General features: G+C 42.0%; 1 protein-coding gene across 3 annotated transcripts in view; it reads right to left on the reverse strand.

Moving 5' to 3' along the window:
* Positions 1-26272, reverse strand: part of adamts9 (ADAM metallopeptidase with thrombospondin type 1 motif, 9) — a 45889-nt gene extending 19617 nt beyond the window's left edge. For 2 of the 3 annotated variants that reach the window (XM_044348941.1, XM_044348940.1), the window contains exons 1-26: positions 25363-26272; positions 24652-25052; positions 22724-22886; positions 20402-20739; positions 19615-19698; positions 19389-19513; positions 19205-19245; positions 18981-19086; positions 17625-17771; positions 16752-16893; positions 15954-16058; positions 14779-14924; positions 14179-14360; positions 13912-14048; positions 11413-11530; positions 11109-11204; positions 9773-9939; positions 9440-9569; positions 8227-8353; positions 7910-8120; positions 7638-7802; positions 6667-6828; positions 5208-5327; positions 3275-3382; positions 3026-3193; positions 372-620 (exon numbers count right to left, since the gene is read on the reverse strand). In XM_044348941.1, the coding sequence (XP_044204876.1) occupies positions 372-620; positions 3026-3193; positions 3275-3382; positions 5208-5327; positions 6667-6828; positions 7638-7802; positions 7910-8120; positions 8227-8353; positions 9440-9569; positions 9773-9939; positions 11109-11204; positions 11413-11530; positions 13912-14048; positions 14179-14360; positions 14779-14924; positions 15954-16058; positions 16752-16893; positions 17625-17771; positions 18981-19086; positions 19205-19245; positions 19389-19513; positions 19615-19698; positions 20402-20739; positions 22724-22886; positions 24652-25052; positions 25363-25459 (4035 nt within the window). In that variant the 5' untranslated portion in view covers positions 25460-26272. The remainder of the gene's footprint in view (positions 1-371; positions 621-3025; positions 3194-3274; positions 3383-5207; positions 5328-6666; positions 6829-7637; positions 7803-7909; positions 8121-8226; positions 8354-9439; positions 9570-9772; positions 9940-11108; positions 11205-11412; positions 11531-13911; positions 14049-14178; positions 14361-14778; positions 14925-15953; positions 16059-16751; positions 16894-17624; positions 17772-18980; positions 19087-19204; positions 19246-19388; positions 19514-19614; positions 19699-20401; positions 20740-22723; positions 22887-24651; positions 25053-25362) is intronic. The other variant, XM_044348942.1, reaches the window with a different exon arrangement.
* Positions 26273-26840: the final 568 nt, after the last annotated feature.

Here is a 26840-nt window from a genome sequence, read left to right on the forward strand (position 1 = left end):
TTTAGTTCAATTGACAGAAGTCTCAACAAATTTAGTAGTAACAGTTGTCTCAAAACAGACACATTATTGAATGTTATATTGCTGCCGTCAGTGCAAAGCATTGCTATGTTTTCTCTGTATGAAGTGCCTTGAATAGTTCCTGGTGTGGACAAGTAGTGTGTAATGTAGTGTCTTTACAAAAAGTTATATCAGTGCTGCCTCAGCTCAGCAGCTGTCTCATTATCCCACTTGATAAAAGTTTCTCTGGACTTCTATTGTTGAGATAAGGGTTTGGTTGCACAAGATCAAGCACAATATTTCAAATGTCTGGCCCCATAGAGAAGGTTTGTTGACCATTGTGCTGTGATACTGCTGTCTGTAAGATGCCTCACCGCGCCCCAGGGTCCAGTCCGCCATTGGTGGGATTGGCTACGGGGAATGTTGTTCCTGTTGCTGCTGTTTGGTGAGGACGGGAGAGGTCGGGACTCACTGGAGCGGGACGGGCACTGAGACATGGCACAATCCTGCTCTGTGGTTGGACGATCGTCTGGGTCACACTCACTAGCATTCACTTCTTGGTCACTGAAGTTGACACACAGTACCTGCCGTGTGGTCTTCCCCTGGCCACAGGTCACTGAGCACTGAAAACACACACACACATAAACATTATGTAAACGATATCAGCATCCACATACAAACAAACAGACATACATACGCAGACTCTGTTTCATTGGAGGCACTATAAATAAAAGTAGGCTTTGTCACATAGTGTGAGGCAAGTTTGACACCATAAAGGGTGATTGCCATATTAACTATTGCTATAACTATGGGTTTATTTTATGACTGCGATCATTTCTGGTCTTCTCACCCATAAATTCTACTGTTCCCACTCACACAGATACTTGAACACAGGTGAGGAGGTGCACTTTTTATATGGCCAAACCCCTATTTTATTTACTTGAAACAACCTTATGTATGAAGAGACTAATGTAGTAAATGTAGTAGGGGTCTTCACCTTCATAAATTTCTAGTAGAGGCTTTCAAGGGACTGATTAAGTTATTGAATTATATTCGATATGCCACCATCATGCATAGGCAGAACACACTGTATATGTGTATGTGCATCATTGAAAGCTATGTGTGTGGCTGATAAAATAAAGGTAAGAATGCTTGCTAGTTTGTGTGTCAATTTTATTTTTCCTCTTCCTCTTTCTTCCTTTCTACCTGTCTTCCCCTTTCATTCCAAGATATTTGAGGATCTTATAAATAAGAACTAATTTCAGTCACATGTATATCATCTCAGTCACTACCCAAAATCTGTGATCATAGATGACACTCGACTGTGAAAAAAAACATTCTCCATGATGCTCAGACATGATGTCTGAATGACTGTAGCTGCTGCATATGTCCACCTGTAGACCGCAAGACCCTAAGATATTTAAACCTTTTCACAGGGAGACAGCAACTAAATCCCAGTCCAGTGACCTGTTCCCTATTGCCTAAGATACAGAGGTGTTAACCCCATTTCCAGTTGCTTGACACTTGGCTGGATACCCACCTAGAGACCTGCTGGTGGCCAAAATCAGATGAGACCAGCAGAACTATGTCAACTACATACGTATGGTATCTCATCTTGAAGCCACCAAAGTAAGACACATTCTACACCTCAGCTGCGCTGTGAAAATGCGCCCAGAAACTTCACAATCAGACAAGGCACAACTTTCCCAGAGTTCAACACCCACTAAAAACAAGCTTGACTTGGTAGTGAAGATGCAAACACAGCTCTCGCTCCGATTATACAGGAACTGAACACACAGCAAATGGCCAGTGCTCCATTACTGGCTGCCGATGCACTATCTGCTTAAAGTACACATCTCTCTTTCTAGGAAAATAACACATGCCAGATCTTCTGCCAAGCAATAATGGTGTCTCACTCAGCTCCTCCCTAGCAGAGTCCACTTTCTGTCTTGCATAAGGTGATCTATTATACTTATGCAACAGCTGTCTACTCTAAAACCTTGCCTGGGATTACAATGTCCAGAGGTTTACACTGCTCTGTCACAATGTTATGGATTTTATATGATTATATATAGTGCAAGAAGGTTTTACATATGTTAAGTTGATGTATATGATGTGACACAAAATGAAGCTGTTGGGTAACATGCTGTAGGCTGTTGGGTCCTCAGAACAATAACAAAAAATCTGTGATATTACAGGGTTCTGTCATTGTAGATAAAGACGTCCATTTTGCTTTGGGTTAGTAAATTATGTGTGTGTGTGTGTGTGTGTATGATAGGCTTCTGAATCTCTTTGGCCTTGAGATGAACTATTTCCTTTTGGGGGTTCAATGAATGTCTTTGGCCTGGTGGGAACAAGTGTGTGTGTGCATACGTTTGTATGTGTTTGTGTGTCTGCATGATGACCGGACCTGCAGTCTAGCTGTACTGTATCACCAGAATGCTGATGAGAACCATCTGTAAACAAGGCTGGAGCCCCTCACTGCAGCCCCTTGCATCTCCTAGCTCCAGAAACTTGTGCTTCACTCCAGCTCGTCTCTCTCACACACATAAATACACAGAAACACACACACACAAGCTCCCTCTCTAGCCTCATTCCAGCCCTCCTCCAGGCCTCGAAACACACTTGCCTCCCAGCTGCCACACTGTTTCCACAACCCTGCTCACACAAACATCTACATAGCGTGTTTGGACACTGATTGTTAGTGTAGGTGAAAAATAATGTTGAGTATACTGAAATAAATAACTTTGCAGGAAGAAAAACATCTGGATGGCAATATTGATGACGCACAATTTAGGTTAATGAACAGTGCTGTCCATCAGTGTAATGGGATGCAGATCTGGGGAGAAATGCTTATTGATTCAACAATTTTCCAAATTTCCAATCATTTGAAACGGTCCTCTAAAACATTAGGTGAGGTAACGGAAATTTAGTCGCAGCAGCTTAACATTATAATTTTGAAATCATATTGTATGACAACTGGGTCAGCTACAACTGAATAAATGATGACGACGGGTGTGTTTTTTACCACTGTCCACTCCAGCACTTTCCACTGTCCGCAGGCCACTACCGAGCACACTTCTCTGGCAGGGGGTTTTGGTAGGTGGGCGCATGCCGACTCCTCTGCCACACCACCCTGGTTGTCACGGCAACTCACGTAGCGCATCCGTGTCCCTTTGCCACAGCTGGCACTGCACTGTTATGCAGAGGAGAAATGTTAAGAAGCTGGGAACCAACACAAAGACAAATGGACAGAAGATGCAGCAGGACAACCAACCTGGGTCCAGGAACCAAACCGCCACTGGGTTTTGTGGCTCTGGTGGGAGGGGACTTTGGTCCCTGGGGGAACAGGGTGGCTGCTGGGACACTGGGCCAGTTCACAGTCCTGTGGAAGAGAGGACACATATACCCATTCATGCAGTGATTAACAAAATGAATATACTAACAAAATCTGCCGATGACCACACAATACTGTGAATAACACAGATCCTCTGACATGGGACAGTCATTAACAACTTAAAGTATATTCCTACAGCTCTACATTTGAGAGTAGTTGTGTTTCCCATCAACCCTTTCCCCCCACCTTACCAAAACAACATGAACAGGGTCTGCCCTGTCAGTTCAAACTATGGATTGTGGCAGTAAGCCACTCAGCATAAAGCCCTGATCCCTGTCATAACAGGTCATAGTGGAGTGGTATTCAGGGCTCCAATGCCCATGCTGGCGTGGTTCAAAACTCCACCCCTCATCCACCCCCTTGTCCCTCACCTTCCGCCCTTTCCTCTTTCTCCCCCCATGCCCTCTGGTGCCCTCTGACCCCCAGTCTCTCGGAATGAGAGCCTTAATCAGGTCGCACAGGCTCAGAGCAGGCTCCACATTCCACACTCTACCTCATAACGGAAGCAAACAGGCATCATGGCAGCACTTAAAGTAGATGCAGATGTATGCACACTTCCTGTCAGACTGTCACATTTTACTTATATAAACTGATCAAATACATATTCAGATTTTGTGATGACCACGTCAGCTTTTATCTTTACGTGTATACTACAGCTTTACGGCTTTCACAAGTTATATAATAGGCCCAAGTGGTGCTCATAAATACACTCAAAACTATCAATGTGAGGAAATTATGGAAAGCATCTCTCGCCTCCGCCTCTCTTCTCCATTTACTCAGACCTCCATCCATCTATCTGTCCCTCTTTTTATAAGCCTTGCTTGGTGGCTGGTGGTGGTGGGACTGGCGGCCTCGTGTCCCACTTCATGGCTGGCTGGTTAGAATCACAACGAGGTGGGGCGACTGCTTCAGGGTCACTGGCTCTGCCGGCCCAGGGACTGGAATTAAGAGCTGCTGCGACTAGAGGGGGGCCTCATCCTGAGTCTGCATGCTCAGCCCTCTGAAATAGGTTTACGCCCCACGCTGACCAGACAAAACTCTCATTCAGCTCAAAATAGGTTCCATTGGTCTTTCTGTGTCTTTATGTGTGTGGAACACTTTAAGAACAGATGCACACACAGATGTAGACAACATGAAGAGTGAAAGTCTCCAACATTGCACTGTCTCTGTCTTCATTACTAGTGCGTGGAGGAGACAGGGGGTTACATCACTTAACCATCACTGTTGTGTCACCTTTCAACTGGCCTGCTTCAAATATTAGTAATTATTTATTTTAAGAAGAATATTATTTATTCACATCTGTAGTAAAGAGTACAAGAACACCTGTCACGATTAGGGGATGTATAAGTAAGATCTAAACTAAGAGTAAATACATATAAATACATAAAGCGCTCTGCCAGACCTGCAGTGTTGTGGTGTCTCTTAGAGTTTTTGAAGAATAAGACCGCAATGGGGTTACCTGCAGGCTCTGTACTCTGAGGGATTCTAACTGAGAGCTGTGTATCTCTATGTGGGGATAGTGAGGCCTGTATAACCTGCCCCTCTGTCTTTCCCTCTAGACCAAACTAGATCAGACAACACAGCTTTATTGAGACAGGGTGGAAATGATATGCGCATGTTTGCCTGTGTCTGTTTTGAGTGTTAAGTGTGCATGAACGTGGATGCTTCCTTCTCTCCTATCTGTATAAATCAGTTTGAGAATCAGCCATAGAAAAACTGTTCTCCTCACAATGAGGAAGAGTTACAGAGATTGTGGGCAGTTAAGAGGAGTAAAAGAGAGGTTATAGAGAGGGAGAAGAGATGTCCCCTTTACCTGGGTGTCGGTGGGTCGGGTGGCAGCATTACATTCAGTGTCTTCCATGACAGCACCGTAAGACCCAACCACACACTTCACCGCTCGCATCTGGTAGCCTGGCCCACACGAGGTAGTGCACTGGGTTCAAAGAGGGAAAAAAAGGAGGGGAGTTGGGGGGGGGGAGACATTAGTAACAGTGGGCCAATGTGAATACTGAGAAAAAGGCAAGGAAGTCAAACAGAAAACAGACCGTTCATCTGAGCCAACAAAACAACCCCCACACACAAACAAATAAAAAACTGTAAGTCAGCCTTGGCAAAGACGAGGGCTTCTTTTACCCCTCCACTCCCCTGACAAACACCCTAAGATCAGTTGCAAGCAGATAAGAGTCTCAAATATCAAATACATGAGAAACCTTAACTCATATACATTGCACTTGTCGTTTTTTCGTCTGTAGCCAAGTCAGAGGGTACTACCCCGCGCTCTCTTCTGCCTCACTGCTTCCAATGAAACAGGGTCAAACTTGTGTGGCGGCAGCTTCAGCTACCATTTGACCACGCTTCATTAAACAGCTTCAAATATACCTTAACATGCACACATCCTCTGATGTTATGGGGGGGCACAAAAATATCTCACATTTTTGGGTGTTCAGTTCTCTGTGTACACACACAAATGTGACTGAGCTTGCACACACAGACACTAGTATATACTGTATGCATAACCCTATATAAAGCTTTTGTAGAACATCCCAACTCAAATCATCCATAGCTTTTTTATATCTATTTTGGCAGGATGTGTTCTGTGTCTAAACAGGAAAGAGAATAAGGGAGAGAACTAAATGATGAGCTTAGCTTATCTGTGTCCTCCCCTTGGCTTATATCTGTGGAGATTTCATCAGAGAAGTAACAGCGTTTGTATACGTCAGCCTCTGGGCTGCTTCCCATCAACTCGGTAGACTTTTATGGTAAATATGAAGCCAGTGGTTGTGGATCAACATGTCAGGAATAGCCTCTTAGATGACTCCACAAAAAACAGGCACTTTGTTTTCTAATATAAGACTCACATCAAGCACAGATGTAAAATACCATTGCAATTTATGCAGTCATAACTAGGAGTTTTAAGCATACATGATTTCCTGCCATGATTCAGATTACTTTATCTCATATGGTCAACAGGCCAATTTTAGAGTAGAATACTTGATGTCTCTATAAGGAAAATAGTGCAATTTCAGATCATAGACCAGTTATTTGCTGTTTCACCTGTTGTGGAATATTAATACATTATTTAACACCACACTTAGGTAGCTATATCCCTGGATTTGTCACCTGTCCTTGAGCTGTACAACTCCATCAGTACCTATCCTCTTTACCCACACATGACCCTGTTCAAACAATTCTTAACAACCAACCTTGAACAAAGGATAGAGTGAAGTGTATACTATATACTATACATTACTGTTACCACAGGGGTTACTCACCTGTCCCCAGGGTCCGACCTGCCAGGAGGCACACTCCTGCTGCTGGCATGTCTGCACCGATTCAGGTTTAGATGAGCCACAGAAGCGGTCGTCTAGACGGTCCTCACCAAACTGACACCATGTCTGGCGGTGCTTGTAGCCTTTCCCGCATGTCACAAGGCACTGAAAAGTAAATGTTTCAGGATTTAGAGATAGATGTGTATACAGTATATTACATGAGCACTGGCTGTAACCAGTCATTGAGCCTGCAGCAAGCTCATGGCAGAGGATGATCACTTGGTATCATGCAAAGCAGGATAAGCAGATTCCAAAACAAATGGGCAAAAATCAGGGCAAAAGTGTTTATTTATGTGTGAGTACAGTGGATATGTATACAGTACAGTGTGGCTGTTTGTATTTAGCAGCACCACATGGGAGATGTAAAATATTTCTGGAATGCAGCCCAAAGCTGTGCAAGCTCCTTGGTCTACAATGTGAAAATTGTACAGCAGTTAAGTACAATCTTACCCTGCAATCACTGATTTCCCAACATTCACTGTAGTGGAAGGAGGGGAGTAACTCTCCCAAAGTTGAGACATGCACAATCAACAGTGGGATTTTACATTTGACCCAGATTATGGCTGTCTTATTTACACTACGTCTGTTCCTCTTTACACTGAGTAAACCCACCCATATAAACACCAGGAAGTCTTCCTCACACATACAGTAAATGTAATGTATATGTACATGCTTTATGTAACGCTATGATTGTATAAACTCAAAAATAACATAATACTCATTCCTCTCTATATATGTGATTGGAAATGAAATGAAATTCAACACTTTAATGTAAATATTTAGTGTATATAAAGATTAAAATATCAATAATGTGATATGTGCCATCATCTGCTAAACCTCTGCACTTCCTTCATTAGGACCTCTATATTGGACCAGTCATCCTCTAAGGGAAGTACAATAGCAACTGAACTGACCTCAGACCAATCGCCAGTTTTCCATTGTGGACAGAGGAATTCATTGCAGGGTTGGACAGTCAGCTTGTCCCTTTGACTGCACTTGCTCTCATCACCGCCAGCCTCCGCTGCCTTTCGACACACTGCCCCTCGTCGGCGGGTGCCCCCACCACAGCTCTTGGAACACTGAAGTACAAACATTTGAACATCAACAAGTGGTATCAATCTGTGATAATCTGACACACAGGACAAACATTTGGACACAAACCCCACGTTTCCTACAACAGTCTCACCTCTGACCAGGGAGAGTACTCCCAGCCTCCTGGGTTACAATCTCCATGGCAACCTTCCTTGTCATCAGGTTTGCGCTGACCGCTACAGTAGCGGTCATCAACCTTCTGGGTCTTGCCATCTGTACGGCTGATTTTGGCACAGAATATTTCCAGGGTACGATATCCCAGGCCGCACTGGGCTGTGCACTCACTCTTACGGGCAACATGCCACCTACATCAGGGGTGAGAGATGTCAGTATTTTGTACAGGACCAAGTGAAGAAAGACTGCTAATTGGTTGATATAGGTACTAAAGGTTGGTGAATTGCTAATACAAACCTGAGTTCACATTCTGTGTTGCAGGGCTCAGTGATGACAGCAGGTCTGGCTGTACCATGACACCTCTGGTCTGACACCACCACCCTGTCTGACTCTCTGCTACAGAGAATCTTCCGCTTGCGCTCTCCTATGAAGACACAATGAAACAGGTTTGGATGTTAGGTAAATTCTTTGAAAAAGTCAACAGTGTCTCTTATTCTTGAGCACAATATAAGAAAAAAAAGTTGAAAAATTGCATCCACAACAGTATTTTTTGTAACCTCCACAATTTATATGATATTAAAGAAAATATCTTGTGTATGAGTTTAAATGAATAGAACTGATTTTGCCTCCTTTGTATGTTGTTCTTTGAGAAATCAGTATGCAAATATTTATGACTAGCATTGTAATCTAAAGTTTAATAATTTCATCCTCAAATGAAACTCCACACACCCCTGCACTGCCTGACCTCAGCTTCTGTGTGATCCTGCAAATCCTTATCTGAGTCGATGCAACAGCTTGCTCAAGTACAATATAAGTCGTCATAGGAATCCCAATGAATACCAGCAGCAATATGTGTGTGCTTCACCTTGGCTCCTGTGTTGACATCCTAGTACTGAATCACAGTGCACCTACTGTACAGTAGGGGAAAGAGATTTAAACCTCATGTGGGTCCAGGAAATAGACTCTCTATCAGTACCTCATGTTACCAAGTTTTGCAACCCAGTGCTATGAGAGCTTACTTTGCCCCAGACTGCTAGAAAGGCCATATAAATTGGAGAATCAAAAGGTGCTGAGACCATTACATGTTAGTTGTTTATCCTGCTGTGTGAACTCTTTGGTTTCTCTTTGGAATTCAGTCTCGGTTGTTAAAGCAGGGCAGTGGCAAAAAGTGGATAAAGAGATTCTCAGACAAAATGTTTGAGTCATAACACAGAAGGTTTTTGAGTTTACCTGCAATCCGCCTCTGCACGCCCACATACCCTGACATATCCGCAGTCGAGCCAAGGAAGATAATTTGCCACCGCATACTATGAAGTTGAACTTTAATCGCTTGTTCCAAACCTTTAAGTCTAGCATGGGCCTGTCAAGTTTAGCCAGACACTCCTCACTTCTCTTATGCCTCTGGCTCACAGGTTCCAACATCTCCCCTCTTTGTTCCATCTCACCACACCATTTATCATTCACTGCTCCCATCACCTCATTCTGCCAACCCCTTGTGCTTCTCCCTCACCTTGGCACAGGCGGCTGCACTCCTGCCAGGGGCCATAGGCATCCCAGAAGAATTGCTGAGGTTTATCCTCTATGGGGATGTTGAAGGAGTACCTGACGTCTGGGTTGTAAAGGTTCCCGACAGACAGCACCTGGAGAAAAATTAATTATAATACGGTTAGAATGTGGCATTTTAACATTAAAGATTGTCCTCCAGCAAAAAACATGTAGAGATCAAGCCTGCAGAAGCATTCAAATTCCTACATTCAAAATATCTTCAGTCTCACTCATACCACTTCTTCTAAACCAATCAAGCTTTGCATCTCATGATGGTATATTAAGGAGGACAGTTTACCTGAACAATGATCTCCTCCTCGATACGGTCAGTACAGTTGATCCTCTCAATGACATGGTCAGAGCCACTGTACTCGATGACAGCATTTCCTACTTTGATTTCCCTTTTGAACATGCTGACCACAAACTCTCCATTAAGCAGGAACTCTCCACGGCTATTTGATATGGCTGCAGGGAGACAGAAAACAACAGTCACATACTACTTTATACTTGATCCCACTGAAACAGAAGGCCAGAATGAGTAGTATTCCATGTAAAATCAAATTATCTTTCCTTAATTGGCACATGACTGCAAAAAATGTTAAAAATGTGAAATGTTTTGTGAAAATTACACATGATCTTGAGCTAATTTACAGAATACAATGGCCCATTTTTGCAGAGCAGATTAGCAACACAGTGGCGGACGTTTTCATTTACAGTAAGGCACATGAAGCAGGCAGCAGAAAACCTTATTGGGGTAAAATAATCCCCTATTCCTGGAGAAGTCCCATCCAGGGGCGTCCTGTTCTGCTCAACAGCCAGTCTGCTGCACTCATTCACCCTAATGCGATTATGGAGCTAATTTCCTGCCTTTACTTTCCTCGCCATTTCACACATATGACTGTGGACAGCGGCACTCATTCTGGCAATCTTCCCCACTTTGGGCCCCTAATGACTGTGCTCATACACAAATACATATAAATACTCACAAAAAGCTACACACAAAGGGTGACACATGAAAAACAATGTACAGAAGCTTGCATGTAGGGTTAAAGATCCGCAAATATTCAATCTTTCTATCAAAGAAACACACAGAATCAAAGAAATAACCACCGCAATATGCAGTTATATACAAACTACACATGCAGACACACACTTGTTTTGACCTTAATGGAATGGTACCCAGAGGGCTATCTGAGCTCAAGTATTAGCATGCTCGTGCCAACAAGACATTTGCACTAATAGCTGACAAAGCTGCCACATCCAGACTGACAGACAAGCACATGGTACAAGCACAGAAAATAACACACCTGCACACACAAAAGACACAAAAGCTTTTAAACTACCTGACCTTGCAGGAATGGTACCCACAGGCCTAGTTCTGGCTCATTAACGTGTTAGCATGCATAATATATGCCAAGTCCTTATATTTGCAGTTCATGAATTTCTACTAAAAGACGAACACTGTCATTCACAGGCAGACAGGCAGAGACCAAACATGCTGATCAAGGAAGATGCATTTTTACCATCGCATTGATTCAGAAACAGCTGGAAACAGTATGAACACATGGATACTGACAGTAGTTCCTTTCAAATACTACTGTGAAGTACAAAGAATGTTGTATGTTGTGTCTTACCGAGGTAGTTGTCATCCTCCGGTTTCCCTGAGTAGCTGTGTTGACGCACATCTATGTTTGTAGCACCACTGGGTATTCGCACTACTTCATTATAGCCTGTAAATATCATGAATAGTGCACTTAGATCATGAGTACAATGAGCTCTGTGTCTACGGTAACAACAAGCCCTTCTCAGTGCTATTTATTTTGATGAATACAGGTACAAATGTGTTAAAGCAATAGATCAAGAGGATCTAAAGAGCTGTTGTTATTTATACCTGCTAAATGGAGAATGATGTGATAATAAAAAGAGGCTGTAGCTCACCGTAGCGTACAATGTTGAAGGTGCCTGCTACAGTTTTGCAGGAAGAGTTGTCACCTCCGCACACGCCACACTTGTCCCTCCTAGCTTTCGAGTTCAATACATGGTCACAGCCTGCTTGCTGCTCAGTAAAAAGGGAGGGATGGATAAAAATTAAAAAGAGAAAATACCAAGAGTTATATAAATTGTAATGGGAAAAAGGGACAAAAGTTAAATGGAAGAAAACTTCAAAAAAGGACAAAAATTGCCTGGAGGATAAGGATAAAAAGGAGGAGATAAGTTAGGCAGATGACATTAGATCAGTGGCTCCCAAAGTGGGTGGCCCCCCTGGGGTGCCATGAGGACAGGCCAGGGGTGCCGCAAGATTAATCATATCATTGTTCATCTATTATGCATTTTTAATAAAGTTTCACCACAAAAAAAAAATCTGCGACATTCACATTAACTAAGTTTTATGTTACATTGTTGAACATAACGAAACTGAATAAATAAGCAATAAATATCAACATCACCATATTAAAAATTTAATTTTAAGTTTAATGAGCAGGTAGTCGCAGTTGATATGACAACTCACAACTCACGCTTTCTGGAATGGAAGTTTTGCAGGAGCTTGGCAGTCAGAAAAAAGTGAGCATCAGAGCAGCAATAGAAAGATTTGAGATGGTAAACAGCTCAAAGAAACGCTGAAACATCTCAGCTCTCAACACAGAGACGACTGAATCTGAGCCGACCGACAAAACTACGGCTCGGCTAACGGCTTCACAGACAGGCTTTGGCTGCTTGTGGAAGACGGATATCCAGGTATATCGGATATCACCGTGGTATTACGCATTCCCAAATTCATATAAGTGTAATGTGGCTCTCTGATTGCTGGTATACATGAAAACAAGACAAGAGACGTCCTGACAGTGGAGTCAGACCTGCAAGTTCTTTCTCCACATCAACAGCAGCTCAAGTGTCCCATTAAAATGCCTGCAGGCTTTTTTGTTGCGTGTTTGTTTTTCCTTGTACATCTTAAATATAAGCCCATTTTAACTGAAGAGAATGAAAGAAATATATTTAACATATTAACGTATTTAATTGTATTCAGTGTTTTATTTATAGCAAAATGATTTATCTGCAAAATCTGCATAGCACCTGTTGGCTTTTATTGTGAATGACTGAGAATGAGCCTATATTATTTAACTTCATATTTATATAAAATAGCCTAATATATTTCACCAAAATTGGTGTGCATTCTCTGGGGACAAGTATTATCCAAAATCTAAAGGGCCATACTGATAGGTGCAAGTGGGCGTGGCCTACCACATATTTGCTCATAACTCAAGATGCCTTTGAGCAATCCTGATTAAACTCACTGGAGACATCCCTTGCTATCTCCTGAAAACACACACAGAGTTTCATTCACATCCGATGAAGGGGGGACGAATGGCAGGACTTTGAGTGTGCAATTATTGAGATGCTACATGCGTTGTAATGATGAAACAAGTATGTGTTTGTTCTCACTCCTTTAAATAGAATTAAACTAGCTGAAGTGACTTTGCTCACCTTTGTGAAAGCCGAAATCTGCTTGTTGCTGCTCGTGGTTTTAATTTTAGCCAGTTGAGCTGCTTCCTTCTTTTGAGCACAAAAAGGTTTGAAACCGCAAATTGCCGCTTGTGGCTATATTATAATATGAAACTGTTAAAACCGAGAAGCTTCTGTGTACATATAGGCTATGCAAGTTATATTGGGGGTTGGGTGGCTTGGGCTGTCATGACAAAAAATTTCCTTTGAAGGGGTGCCATGGTCTAAAAAAGTTTGGGAACCACTGCATTGGATGACAATGGTAGGCTGACAAAACAGGGAAGTCAGTTTGTTTGTTTTTTTCAAAATGACATAAATACACTTTTTTAATTTCAGCTGCCAGGCAATTGTCCCCTTTTGCCATTACAACTTTATTTCTTAGTGTCGTAGAGATCATGGAAGAACTCAGTGACCCTTAAAATAGTTATATAAATGCTTATTGAATTATGACCATATCACTGACATGCATCTGCAATAAATTTCCTTCATAAAACCACACTAGAAAGGGCATATGAGTTGCTCTGCATGTAACTGGTTGTAGCAAAAGACATATCTGATTTCCTAAAAAGGACGAAGAGTTTAGCTTAAGTGCCACTGCATCAATCAAAATTTATTTACCAAGGCCAGAAAGGCAAATTACTAAACCACAATCTAACCAAAACACTGTGTGATTCAGAGTGTAAACAGAGCAACCCACTGCTTCTTTCAAGAAGTATACTGATGCGTGTTTGTCAGTAATCAAGCTTTCAAACTAAAAATCTATTTGTCACAGGAGCGATGCATATATACACAGTCCGGTTTGGCAAAAGATGGAAACACATTTTGAAAATATTTTCTGTATGGATATAGAAATGATTATATCCACTGTGTAAGATGTACATATTATGTGCCTGTTAATGTTTAGAAGTGCAACCATGTACCATGTAGGAAACTCACCCTGCACAGGCCCTGCACACAGATGTCATTGGTGTCGGGTCCGCACGGTGTGCCGTCAATGACCCTGTCCCTGAGCTGATAGTAGGCCGTGCTGCCTGCAACCCTGCAGAACAGCTTACACCTGTCCTTCATCAGGACTGACAGAGGAGGCAAGAGAAAGACGAGTAATTAATACCCATGGATATTAATGCCAAGCTAACATTATATCTATTATGCATTAGCAGAAAAGGGCTAACAAAAGGAGCAAGCATGATGCCAGTGACTTACTTCCACTGTATTTGGGCACCCAGCGAACATTTGGAGGTAGACCGTTGATGTTAAAGTGCCTGCCATCGAACGCAGCACATTGCTCCTCCCTGAAGTCCTTCTTCTGCTTGGAGCAGGGCTCAGAGTTACAGGAACGAAACTTCATTCGGCGACCCACACAATACATTCCTCCATTCCTGGGCCTGGTGGGGGGAGATTGAAGAAGTAAGTGGACCGATCATTTGTCTAATTTAGTAAAAGCTCTTAGTATATGCTAGCATCTTTTCCCTAATATCCAGTTATACATGAGTTCAACGATTCATCTATTTGCTCATTTTTCTTTTAATGCTACTGCCCAGCATCACACATCTACTTGCTTCTCCTAAATCGGTCCATTAACAAGGATGAAAGGCAGCATTCAAAAGGACTCAGTGAATTCTGTATTTACTGTACAAGGAAACAACCCTTTAAGATCTGCCATCAGAGAGCCTGTCTTGATGAACACTAGCTATGGAAAGAATTCACTTAAGGTGGATTGATCTATGGAACACTGACTTTGGCAGCTAAGATGGAGACAAGGTCCACCAGGCATGCAAGACTACAAAGAGAGGGACTGCTCACACGGGTCGGTTGCATTCGCGCACAGCAATTTTGATGCCCCCGCCACATGTCCGGGAACAGGTACCGAACGGACTCCAAACTCCCCATGCCCCCTCCACAGGTGTGGCGTCATGCTCTTTGGCTATACACAGGCCATGTTTGCAGTGCTGCAATGAGAGTGAATGGGAAACGAGAGAAGACAGAATAGGAACAGAGGGGGAGATCGAGGTAAGCAAGTGAAAAAGAAAAATGAAAGAGCGAGACAGAAAAGTCAAAAAAGGGAGAGGAACAGACTGAGTGAGCACATGAAATCTTATCCTTGGAACTGGCAACACATCTATCTGCTCTCCTGTGCTTTGATGCTAATCTGGGAGAAATTATACAGTGAAGCAAATGGAAAAAAGAGGAACTGAAAAAGACATTTCACGGCTGTGTCTGGCTGGACAGAAGACAAGAAAACATCATGCACATAGTCAATAAATATATCTCAGCTCATAACAGGAGGATAACCTTACATTATTCAACAAACAGACTCCAGCTCAAGTGTTTAGTGTGGTGGACTCTGGCGTGGCATGGGATAGGAGGACGGTGTTAACATGAAAAGGTTTCAACATGTGTGTGTATCTGTGTGATTTTGGACTGGCAGTTCGTGCTTCTTTCATGTCCTCTCAGTCTTAGTGGCAGGAAGTGAGAAAGTCCTAATTAAAAGCTACACTAAGACAGTTGTCATCACTCACAACTTCATCTACTTACATGACGGCCAAATTCAGTTACTACATTTACACTTGTGTCATTGATAAGATGATTTTCGCGTTGGGGAGTGTTTTTTGTCACTCTTAATTTAATTGCCTGTGAATAACTTTATGGTCATGAGTCACAGGAAAAGTTGCAGGATCAAAAGCAGGAAATGTGGTGAGGATTGTCCCTTCTTAACACAGAACCATATGAGTATTAAGCCATAATGTAATGGATAAAAATGTGGCATTCCCATAAAGTGTTAAAACACTTTTTCCCTTTACATGTCCATCCCAAAGTTCTTCACTAAAAAAAAAATAATTTAAATTCCACACTTCTTGCTCTTGATGCTTTTTTTTTATTATCGAAAAGGTGTCTTTCTACTTTCTTTTTTACTTCACAATGTTCTCACACACAGTGCTCTCTATAAGCATCTGTCTTTATTTCCACATGACATTTACCTTTCCAGGGGAGCAGTCAGTGCCATCTGCCCATGGCATGTGCTGGGTCCTGCAGCCCCGCTGGGCGCCCTCTGGACTGGTGCACCACAGCCTCCGACACTGGGTCTAATAAACACACAAACGAACACACACACACACACAGAGTGTTAAGAGTATTTCTGAGATTCCAGAAAAACTGTTAGAACAAGATAGGACACTTAATTGACATTTTAAATAACCTCAACGTAGACAACTCTGTTCATATATAGACTCCAATTGGCAGAAAACCAGTTTATCACACATTATCAAACATTATGCCAGAGGGTGACTCTGTACAGTACATTTGCTGTATCAGCCATTACATTTGACCTTTCTTTCTAAGGGAAAAACATGAGCCAAGAAAACTATTTCACAGTGCTTAATGGTGTAAGACATGCTGCGTTATTGGAGATATTTCTGCATTTTCTTCATTTAAATTATGAAAATAAATATACAGTAGCTGGACGGTTTGCTGTGATGAGTCAAGCCTGATTCCACCTTTCATCTTATTCATGTTTTAAAGGAGTTATTAGCAGAATTCATAGGTAGAGATACAATGTTTTAAAAGTTTATTAAAGGTGTTTTGTGTATTTCGTTTGTTTTTTTTCTCAGAAGGAGAGGATGTAGATCAGTATTTAGTTACTAAATACAGCGAGTGACTTTAAAGGCTTCAGAGTTAGCTGAAAACCACTGCAGCACATGATCATAACACAAGAGGCTTCTCTCAGAGACCCACGTGTACAACATGACAGTTTAGATTTGCACACCAACTTCACTTACCATATAAGGGCACACCTGTGTTCCCGGCCCAAATATCAATTCACACTGTTTATTGACATTGTATATCCGTCCAGGCAGCTGCTGCGAGAGAGTGTAAGGCCTAGAAATGGGTTCGTCGAGCAAGCACTCACCATATCCTGTGCTATTAAGAAATAAAAATAAAATGACTTAAAGAAAAAAGGGAAAAACAAAAGACACAAACAGACAGAAAACACACTCAGTACAGCCGGAGAGGTTATTTTTCTGTACATAAATAGAACCCCTACTGTACAGACAGCTTGTACTTAATGTTGACAGAACTCTGATTATATTCAATCAGCAATATGTCGTAGTTGGGGGTGAGTTTATGAGTTGTTTGAGGGGTTGCAAAGAGAACTTTGGATAGTTGGGGTTAAGGAGGGGATTGTGGATAGTTGCCAGATATCAGCCCATCTTTTTCCATTTCATTTTAAAAAGACTTGGGGGAGAAACAACTAGAGGCTGCAACTGCCTTGAGAAATGATGACAGTTTTGTGAGTGTCGGTGTTCATAACTTAGAAAGTTGGCTGTCGCTGCCAAAAGTGAAAAAAACGACTGTATGCATAGGCTGCACTCTCCCTGTTGTATGTGTGCTTTTATGTTTATGGAAACTATTTGTGGAATCTCTATGATACAGTTTCACAAACGCTGAATCTTTCAAAAAGCTTAGAAAACATAAATTAAAAACTCCAACTAAGATATTTTTACATGACCTTACGCCTTGGCATATCCTATTTCATTTCAGGTTGTTTGAGTTGTTCAGTGATTTCTCCAAAACAGCACTAAAAACATAAACTACATGATCTAATCCCTATGTATGTTTGGAACAATGGTGGAGAAACGAGTACAACATACTCAAGGAACTCTGTGATGTACTTCCTGCTACACTTGGACCACATCCAAGGGTTTGTGTTGTAGTTAAGCGTGGGAGCCATCACATGTTGCTGAATCTTCACTCCATCCTCCTTACACTTGTTACTGTCATCATGAGGCATGTTGAACCTAGCAAAGAAAAACAGACAAACAGGCATCAAACAAAATAATACTATTACTGAGAAGTTTGGGAGGTTTCCTTCCTGTTTCTAGTAATAATTATACTCGTAGTTTACGTGGCACAGAAGCACAGCTCTGCAAGGCCACTGCCTGGCTGATATAACTGTAACAAAGCTAGTACTACAGTGACAAATGCCTCTGTACCGTCTCTGGCTGGGACTTTAAAGTTTTAATATTTTAGTGTTTCTTGAACCAACATAGGCAAGACTCCAATTGAAAATTGTAGTTTTTGTGTTTCAATGTGTTTCATTGTTCAGCTACATGTTTTAAATCTATACAGTGATCCTATATTTCTGCTGTCACTGTGTTATTGGCTCTGGGAAAGCCATTCAAGCTTGCTGTTGAAAACAACGCAGAACATTTATCTTGCCTGCCTGTAGGGATTTTGGAAAGAAACCAGCACAATATTGAAGTATATGAACACTGGGCAGAAAGATTTAGATGTAAAAATCAGAGCACAGTGAGTATAAGGGAAGCATTAAAGCTCCTGCAGGGTGAAAAAATATTATCCTGGTTGGTGCTGGACAGGTACAGCACCATACTGCCTACAGCCCTCCCTCTGACCTACCCGGCACCCCACCTGCCAGGTACCATATAGCACTGAGCTCTATGGCTAAGCAGTCATCAAGCATGTTGTCACAGCTTGATGCGGATAAAAATGGAATTCAACAATCCCACCATTTGTTTAGTGGTTAGAAAGAGCATTTGTTAGAGATGATGAGGGCTGTTGAGGTCTGTAACAGTCTCCAGTGTAGTAGGCTAACCCCCCTCCCAGCTCTGGCTGACTCAGGACTTTGGACAATACAGAGTTTGCTGAGGGGCAATGATCAACAACCAGTGGTTTTTACTTTTCAATTCTGAGAGACAAATCTACAGATGCTTTTCTTATTTTTTCTCTCAAAATTAAAGGCAACAAAAAATCAGGATATGTGATTAGAAACACGCACAACCAAAAGATAATACTGGGAAAATGTACAGCCGTTGTTTCGTCTAAATACTCAAGATTCCTTGATCCCCATCTGCTGGTAAGGCATTTGTAGATTCCTAGAGAGACTTTTGAAGTTCTACCAATGTCTCACTGTAGCCAAAAGTTTCACTAACTGGGAGTGCTGACAAAACTTGAGATAGAAAAAATCATTAGAAACATGCTGTACTTACACATGGCCAAGTTCATGGGCAATGGTGAATGCAGTGCTCAGTCCATTGTCCTCACTGATGCTGCAGCTCCTGTACGGATCACACACGGTCCCCAACTCTGCAAGTCCTGAATGACAAGAGGCTCATTTCATTCTTCCTCATTAATACCTTTATCATTTTCAGCATGTAAAGCATATAAAAGTTTGTGGTTATAAGTCAGCCCATTTGAAAATAAATCCACTTACCCAAGGTGTCACATTTATCCCTTGCTCTGCAGATGTCTTGCCTGTGGTGAGGACATAGATAATGGGTCATGGTCAATGACACTGTACAAAGGTCCCAACCTTCAAGGATCCTCTTTATTTACTTAATCCAAGCCTTTGAAGCAACTGATACTATATGCATCAAAAAAATATTTTTTTCTTATACCTTGTGATGAGGATGGCAGTGTCATGATGGGAGTGATGATTATCATCCAGGATATTTTGACTCTGCTGCCAAATGCAGAAGTTCTTTAAAGTGGTCTGTGCATTAAACGAAATGACGGGACCATCCTAAAAAAAAATGTAAAGTGAGAGAAAAATGTGAAATTTCATTTGTCAAATGTGTAGACACAACATATTTATGGACGTAAATATGCAAATATGTCACTTACCAGCTCGTTGTTTATTATGACTAACTTCACAATCACAATGTTAATCAGATTGCCAATGCTGGGATCCTTGTAGATGGAAGATACCTGAATAAAAGAAAAAAAAAACATCAACATGCAGTTATGATTACTTCTACTATGAGGCTCAATACATTACAGTGTTTTCATTAACGTAAACCAGCTTAAACGTGACACAGTATATTTACTGGTATCTTGATCATGGACTGCCATCCTGCAGTTTCAAGCAAGTACCAGAGAATTTGGTTGATTGGAGGATCAAGTTGATAATGGCCTGCGCCCCTGTGGAGAAAGCAGCCTTTGCCAAGACCAGAATATAGGTCATCTCAGCCTCCCCCTGAGGACTGCCGGCCTCAGACGCCTGCGGAAGCTTGTATTTGAAGTGGCCGAGAGTATGCGGTCTATGTGACATACCTGAGCTTATTTTTTAACATTCATCAAAGCTGTCAGACAGGCTCTGCCTCAAGCTGCCCTCTCCTCCCCCTGGCCGTTTGAAAGTGGTGTTTACCCCTGCCCTGGGCTGCCCTTTTCCCTCCCACAGCCCTCCTCCAAATGCAAGCTGACGGACTTGCAGCACAAACAGCAAAGCAGTGCAGGGACATACATCTACTATACAAATGCAGATGTACATATGCAGCTATTTTCTGTCAATATGTGCATATATACAGTATACAGACACATAAACACACTGCAATCGCATAGCCGACCCCCTCTCACAACCAAACATTTTTCTATTAGCAGCCTTGAGCCCCTTTGATATATCAGAACTTACTATGGACATTAATGTGAGTATGTAGTGCTGTAGGTTGCTGCCGTGATGCTCCACCATTTTGCTGTCGGCCACCAGCATGACTTCAACGAAGCGCGGGTAGGAGAGGAAACGCTTTGATCTCCTGTGAGGTCCTGAGTCACCACTGCTATCATTTGATGGTCTAGCGCTAGCACTGCTGCTCTCTGATCTGAGCAAGGCATCTCTGGTCAGAACGGCACTCAGTGACTCCATGTCACTGAATATACCAGCGCTGACCACGGGGGCTGCATTAGACACAGTGGTCACCCCTGCTGCCTGCCTTCTCTTCAGCTTGTGCCTCTTATGTCTGTGTTTGTGTCCTAGAGAGAGAAGCCAGAAGGAGTGGAGCATATGTAAATACACAAAGATGCAGGGATGATGGGAAATACACTGGGTCAGGAAAACAAGACAAGATATAATGTGTTAGCTACTCAGCTATACATGTGGTGTATGCCTTTAAAGGTGGAGATGCATGAGGTGAGCTGGCTGTCTGTAAGTTGGTATTGTTAAAATATGTTGCTGCCTCTTTTCCCTTTGTTTATTGTTGCTCAGAGCGGGTTGACAAATGAACACTGCCTGGAGTGCCTTTTTTCTCTCTCAGAAGAGGGGAGAGAGGAGGGCAAAGAGTTCAGGCTAGGTAAACCTGGCACCCAGCCATAAAAAAATGGAGCACAAACTGCAGTGCACACACCAAAAGAAGACAGTGCAACTACTGGGCAGGAGCAGAACTTCAATGTTGAGAGAAATTAAGTCAGATTTTATCATTATGTGGCAACAAAACTGCTGAATCTTGGTCTTTTTTTTTTTGTTTTCTCAGCACATGTAAATCAACCTTCTGGACCACCAGCAATGCATCACCACCTATTAACAGGAAACTAGACTACAACATGTTACATTACACTTAAAGTGTCCGTGATTTATGAGTCTGATCAAAAAGAACAATTTTCTCTACTTCAAAACATACAAGATAACAATGGAGCTTTGTACAAAGATGAATCACTCTTGCCTAAAATGGCTCTTAGTCAAATGTATGTTCCCTCAGGCTATGATATCAAAGATACACACACACACACACACACACACACACACACACACAAATACTGTATTACAGAACGGGTCAAAGGAATCTGCTGAAAGATGTCCAACAGACGAAAAGAAAATATATTCAGATTTATTGTCTTAAATTTGATTATTTGACAGTTTCAAGTTGGCATCACTTTGCTTTTATACAATTTACACTGCATGTTCATGGCAGTGGGTCTACCCAACTTTCTTATCAAAGAGGCAGAGGAAGTACAAGAGTCAACAGGAAGTTCAGCCAGTAAACTGAGATGGGATGATACAGGGGTGAACTTCCAAATGATTTTTTTCCTGTGTGAGAGTTGGAAAGCTTCCTCACTACTGTGTGGCAGCTGTATGCGCTAACTGTGCAAGCTATGAAATGATGTGTGAACTGAGATGGTTTCACACCATACTTGCAGTTTAATTCGGTCACTACACTTCCATTAGTGGCCTATTAATGGGGAAAATATATAAATTACATAGTGACATTTCATGACTATGTCACAATAAATAGCACAGAACAACTGAATAGTTAACAATATCATACTATTTTAACAATTATAATAACATTTTCTGTGATTTTACAATTAAGAATCCAGTGTTGTAAAGCCATTTTCTTTCACTTCACTTTTTTAATGTTTTTCTTTCAAAATCTACATAATATCCAGCCACACATACCAGCTTTATTTGTTTGATCCAGATAAGTCATATATGTTAATACCACACTACAATCACTCTAATAGCTCAATAAGCTCAGTTACTATTACATAATCGGTTCCTGTTACAAATGATAGTGGGGACTTTGGGAGTGACGCAATGATTACGCCTGTTTACATCTGTAGGAACTAATTTAAAGGTCTGATAACACATGCATATACAGACAAAAAAAAAACTGACTAATGCTTTACTCACAAGCACATGTACTGCATGAATACACACAAGCACATACATACACAGAGCTCCTGAAAGGTCCACGCTCAGAAGCAGCAGTGTGCTGACCAGCTGGGTGAGGGTTTAGTGGAGCAGATATTCAAGTCTGCTGATTGGCCTGGCCAGCTTAGTGGTGAAGTCTGTGTACATGTGCAGTAACTGTGCATGCCTGCATTTATGTTTGCAAGCATATGTGTAGCAGCATTAAGGTTGCATCAGTGTATGTTTGTGTGATCTATGTGTGTGTATATTTGTGCGGAGGCTGTCTGTGTAAATTGCATGCATGCAAATCCATCATGTAACACACCATACCTGAAGTGTCACAAGCTGAGTCCTCCCCGGATGTCTCTTTCTTGGGGGCATTCTTTCTGTATACAATATGAGGTTTTGTGTGTTCCTCTTCATAGTGTTCTCCTTGATAGCTGTGAAGGGGCTCCACAAAATACTCCCCTTCTGGAGACCTGAAAGTCCCAAGCTGGAAGCAGAAAAAATGCATAACAGTTAGTCTCCATCCATCCATTTTCTATGAATGAGTATTCCTTTTCAGGAATCAACAAAATACACAAACATGGAGACAACTTGTCAAATCTAAAAATGACGGGACCAAGGGGAATATTATAAAGTTTAATGATCTTCTTGTTAATCAGTGAGCTGCTATGCCAGTCTAATGCAATGTATATTTACTTTAAAAAATATTTACAGAAAGCAACATTGGAATGTGGCTCATTTACCATCCATTAGCAAAACAAATAAGCAATGCCAAGGCCTAAGGGCTTTCATAAAAAGGTGAAATAAGTGAATTTGCATGCATGTAAGAGTAGTCCCTAAACAGAAGGAAAAGATTATTGTGATCTATGATGCCTATCAGGGCAACAGAGAGAATGCATGTTGTTGCTTTCTTGGCAAGCATGCAGAAAGCCCTGTTACATGTATTTCACGTGGCACATTTAGTGCAACTCGATAACTTGGAGGTCCATGATGTGCCAGATTAGGTACATGCCAACGCAAGCACATTTCACTTGTTGCTCATTGGGTGGAGAACCGTCATGGCATGCCTGCAGGCTGAAATACATTTGACACAATTATGTTTGGCACAAGTCATATTTATAATCCCTGATAATAGCAAACATGATTATTATAACAACAATCCATGTTCCTGCATGTGCAACGGGCTGGACTGTTCTTCAGCAAGGAGACACAAGGGAGAAGCTTCCTGCTCATGTTCCCTTAAGCAAGACACTATTTCTATTACTGTGTTAGGACCTGCACTTTGATTGAGGGGAGCTGGCAAGGCAAAGAGCATGTTCCTGCAGGACAACAAGTGTCACAATGTTCTAGGATGTACAGAAATAAATACAATTGTGGTCACTGGCAGTATTGCCTGTTCTAAAATGATATGCCCTCAGAGGTCTTGAATAAATAATAAGATATGCTCCATAAATGTCAGCTCAACTCCCTGAAGCTCTTGGCGGAGCAGAGCATTCAAAGCATTTTGTATTTGATTTGTCATTAGGGAAGAAATTGACCCCTTGCTTATATCTGTCACCTCACTGTGGTTTCTATGTATAAACCCAGAGTGCACTTTTGCTCCACTCAAAAAGTCATGCTTCAGCAAGCCCGGGAGTGGGACCATTTCATGATGACGTCAGTACCACCCGTACTCCCGCTGTACTAGCGTGCGTAAACACGTCACCGACTACCGGGAGACCAGAGAGAGGCATGGAAGTAAAATATAGAGCAGAGTGTTCATTAAACTCGACTGTAGATAATGGACACCACAAATCAGGACAATCCTCTGCAAATTTAAGAGTTCTTTCGTCTCTGTAAGCAGCCCACAACAGAATCAACAGAAACAAATATCAGTTTTGACAAGCCATGCAGTCTCAACTCTTATTTTCCTTTCAACAAAAATCTAGGTTATTAAAATTGTTTCCAATTTCACTTATTTAATTTTATACAGCCAATGAGGATTCGCAGTTATGTTTTTGACTTATGATACAAAGATGTTAAAAAAACGCCATAATAGACTGACTAATAATGACTTGATTTGATAGCGCGCAAAGATGGGACGTGTGCGCAAAACTTCAAAATAGATTTTTTTTTTTTCTCGGGCAATGGTGAGGCAGCTTTTCAAGCCTTGTGTAAGCAATAATGGTGCCTAAAAAGCCATGGTGGAAAAGTAAAACACCCTGTCGTAAAGTCATCACATGCACGGCGAGTCTCCGTGCGTAAAAACTCACCAGTCCGGAGCACAAACTGATGACTGCGGCGTGTTCTGCTTGTGCATTTACATGTCCTTTATAAAAGCAGTGCCTTAACTCCGTGTCCTCCTCCTCCTCCTCCACCACCCCATCTGTCGCAAAACCCGTTATGTTATCTCCTCTGGGTACTCCAAGTATTGTCACAGTGTAGAGAGGTGCGATAAATCCCGATTCCAGCGTGAGGTTGAGGTGATAGTTCTGTCCGAAAGCAGATATCCTGTAGTGGATATTTGGCGAGGCCCAGTGATCCGTACTATTGCCGGTGCTCTCATCCAAACTTCGTCTTTTCCTCTTGAAGTGCACACTGGTTGGAAACTTGTCACCGGCTTCATTCACTCGCACCGGTGTTACAATCTCATACGCGCCGATCTCCTCTTTTCCTGGGGAATAAAGGCAGAAGAATAACAATGATTAAGGATTAAGTGGTAGTCCAACAGCATCAGTACAAATCAACAAGCCTAGATGTGTTAATCTGTAGATTATGATTTAGATATCAATGTTTACTTTCTTGAAAAATCACTTGTTTTACAGCGTTGCAAGGAAATGACAATCAGTGAACTTTAGGTAACTAGAAAGCGCTGCAAGTCATGTGCTTGGCTGAATTCAAAACTCATTCATTCTCTGACCTCCGTGTTAGAAAATAACTCGATAAGAGAAAAAGCGGGGGGATGTCAGAGCGACAGTCTTTACCTGTGCTTGAATTCAAAAGCAATCTCCCCGTAGATGCGACTACATTCAAGAAATCAGGGAATAGTAGGAACCCCAAGCCCCAGAAGAGCACATGCATGATTGTCCACGTTCAGAGGAGAGCGGCAGCCTGTATTCCTGTAGTAATACTGTATTCCTCCGGTCACTCCGGGCTTTCCGCCTCCGGTCCGCCTGCCACATCCAATTTTATTATCCTCGACTCTTCAGTAGATGGTCTCTGGCCGGTAAAGTACACTGCTGGGACGTGAGCGCTTCGCGGATTCCCTGGCGAACATGCATACTGCAGAGAGGGGTGGGCTGCTCAGACAGTCTACTGCGATGGGCTCCGCTGCAAGCCTGTGCACCAGCTCTCTCCCCAGCTAGGGGCGGGCTCAGTCAGGCAAGGTACACTGGTGCTACAGTGAAGCCACTCCCGTTATATACTGTAGTGACAAGGGTGGTTACTTAGGTCCACTTTGTATGATGTTATGATCAGTTAATGCGTTGTTCAGATGTCTCTTGGATTTATTTTTTTTTTTACAGTAAATTACTAATAGTCCAACGCAAGGGTCCCCATGACCATAAAGGGCCCAAAAGAACTAGCATAATGGGAAAGATGAATACATGTATGATTAAATGGTAAATTCGCACTGTCATATAAATTGGCATACTAGCCTACTTTCAATAGTTCTGGGTAAATCTGGTTTTAGAGGGGTGGGCAGTTGCAGTGTGCAGAGCAGAACGGCGACCATGACAGTGAGGTGGGGCCCGTATAGGAAATGCCTGCCCTGGGGCCATGGGCATGGCTGTATACTTAGAAGTTCATGGGATCACAGAGTGACAAAATGCAAACTGGCAAGCAGCGTAGCCATATACAGTAGTGATTTGAGGTCTTAAGTAGGTGCTGGAAAAGGTATTGTGTAGGGATAATGGTAATGGTTTTATGAGCTATAGTCTCCTCAGCAGAACAATGCTACAGCCTCAGCCTGTATGGACGCCTTTATAGGTGCCTTTGTTATGTGGAGGATCAAAGAGTGGGCTATCCAGTCTGCCTCCTGCCCCATTCATGCGACCCCCCTCCCCTACACGCACACGCATGCACACACAGAGCTACAGACAGAATACACAACTTATTCTCTTAACTTTTTCTAATATGTTCCAAATAGGTATATCAACTAGAGCTAGACCGGTAAATCATCTGAACAGGACAGCAATGACAAATAATGTAGTGTATGTATGAGGTAGTTTAGAAAAAGTATCGCAATTACATAGTTTGTCCACAAGAGACCACTGAGAAGTTTATCTGTCAACTGAAAAATGTCCCGCTTACATGTCGAGGTAAAAGTCCTTAAAAAATATTTAGATATTTAATGTTCACAAAATGATATCAGCTATCAGCCAATATTTTTTTTTCACTCTCAAATGTCAATATCGGTAACAGCTTCAAAAATCCAATATTAGTCTGACTATAAAATCCGTCG

The sequence above is a fragment of the Thunnus albacares genome, chromosome 4 (genome assembly GCF_914725855.1).
Source record: "Thunnus albacares chromosome 4, fThuAlb1.1, whole genome shotgun sequence".
Lineage (NCBI taxonomy): Eukaryota > Metazoa > Chordata > Actinopteri > Scombriformes > Scombridae > Thunnus > Thunnus albacares.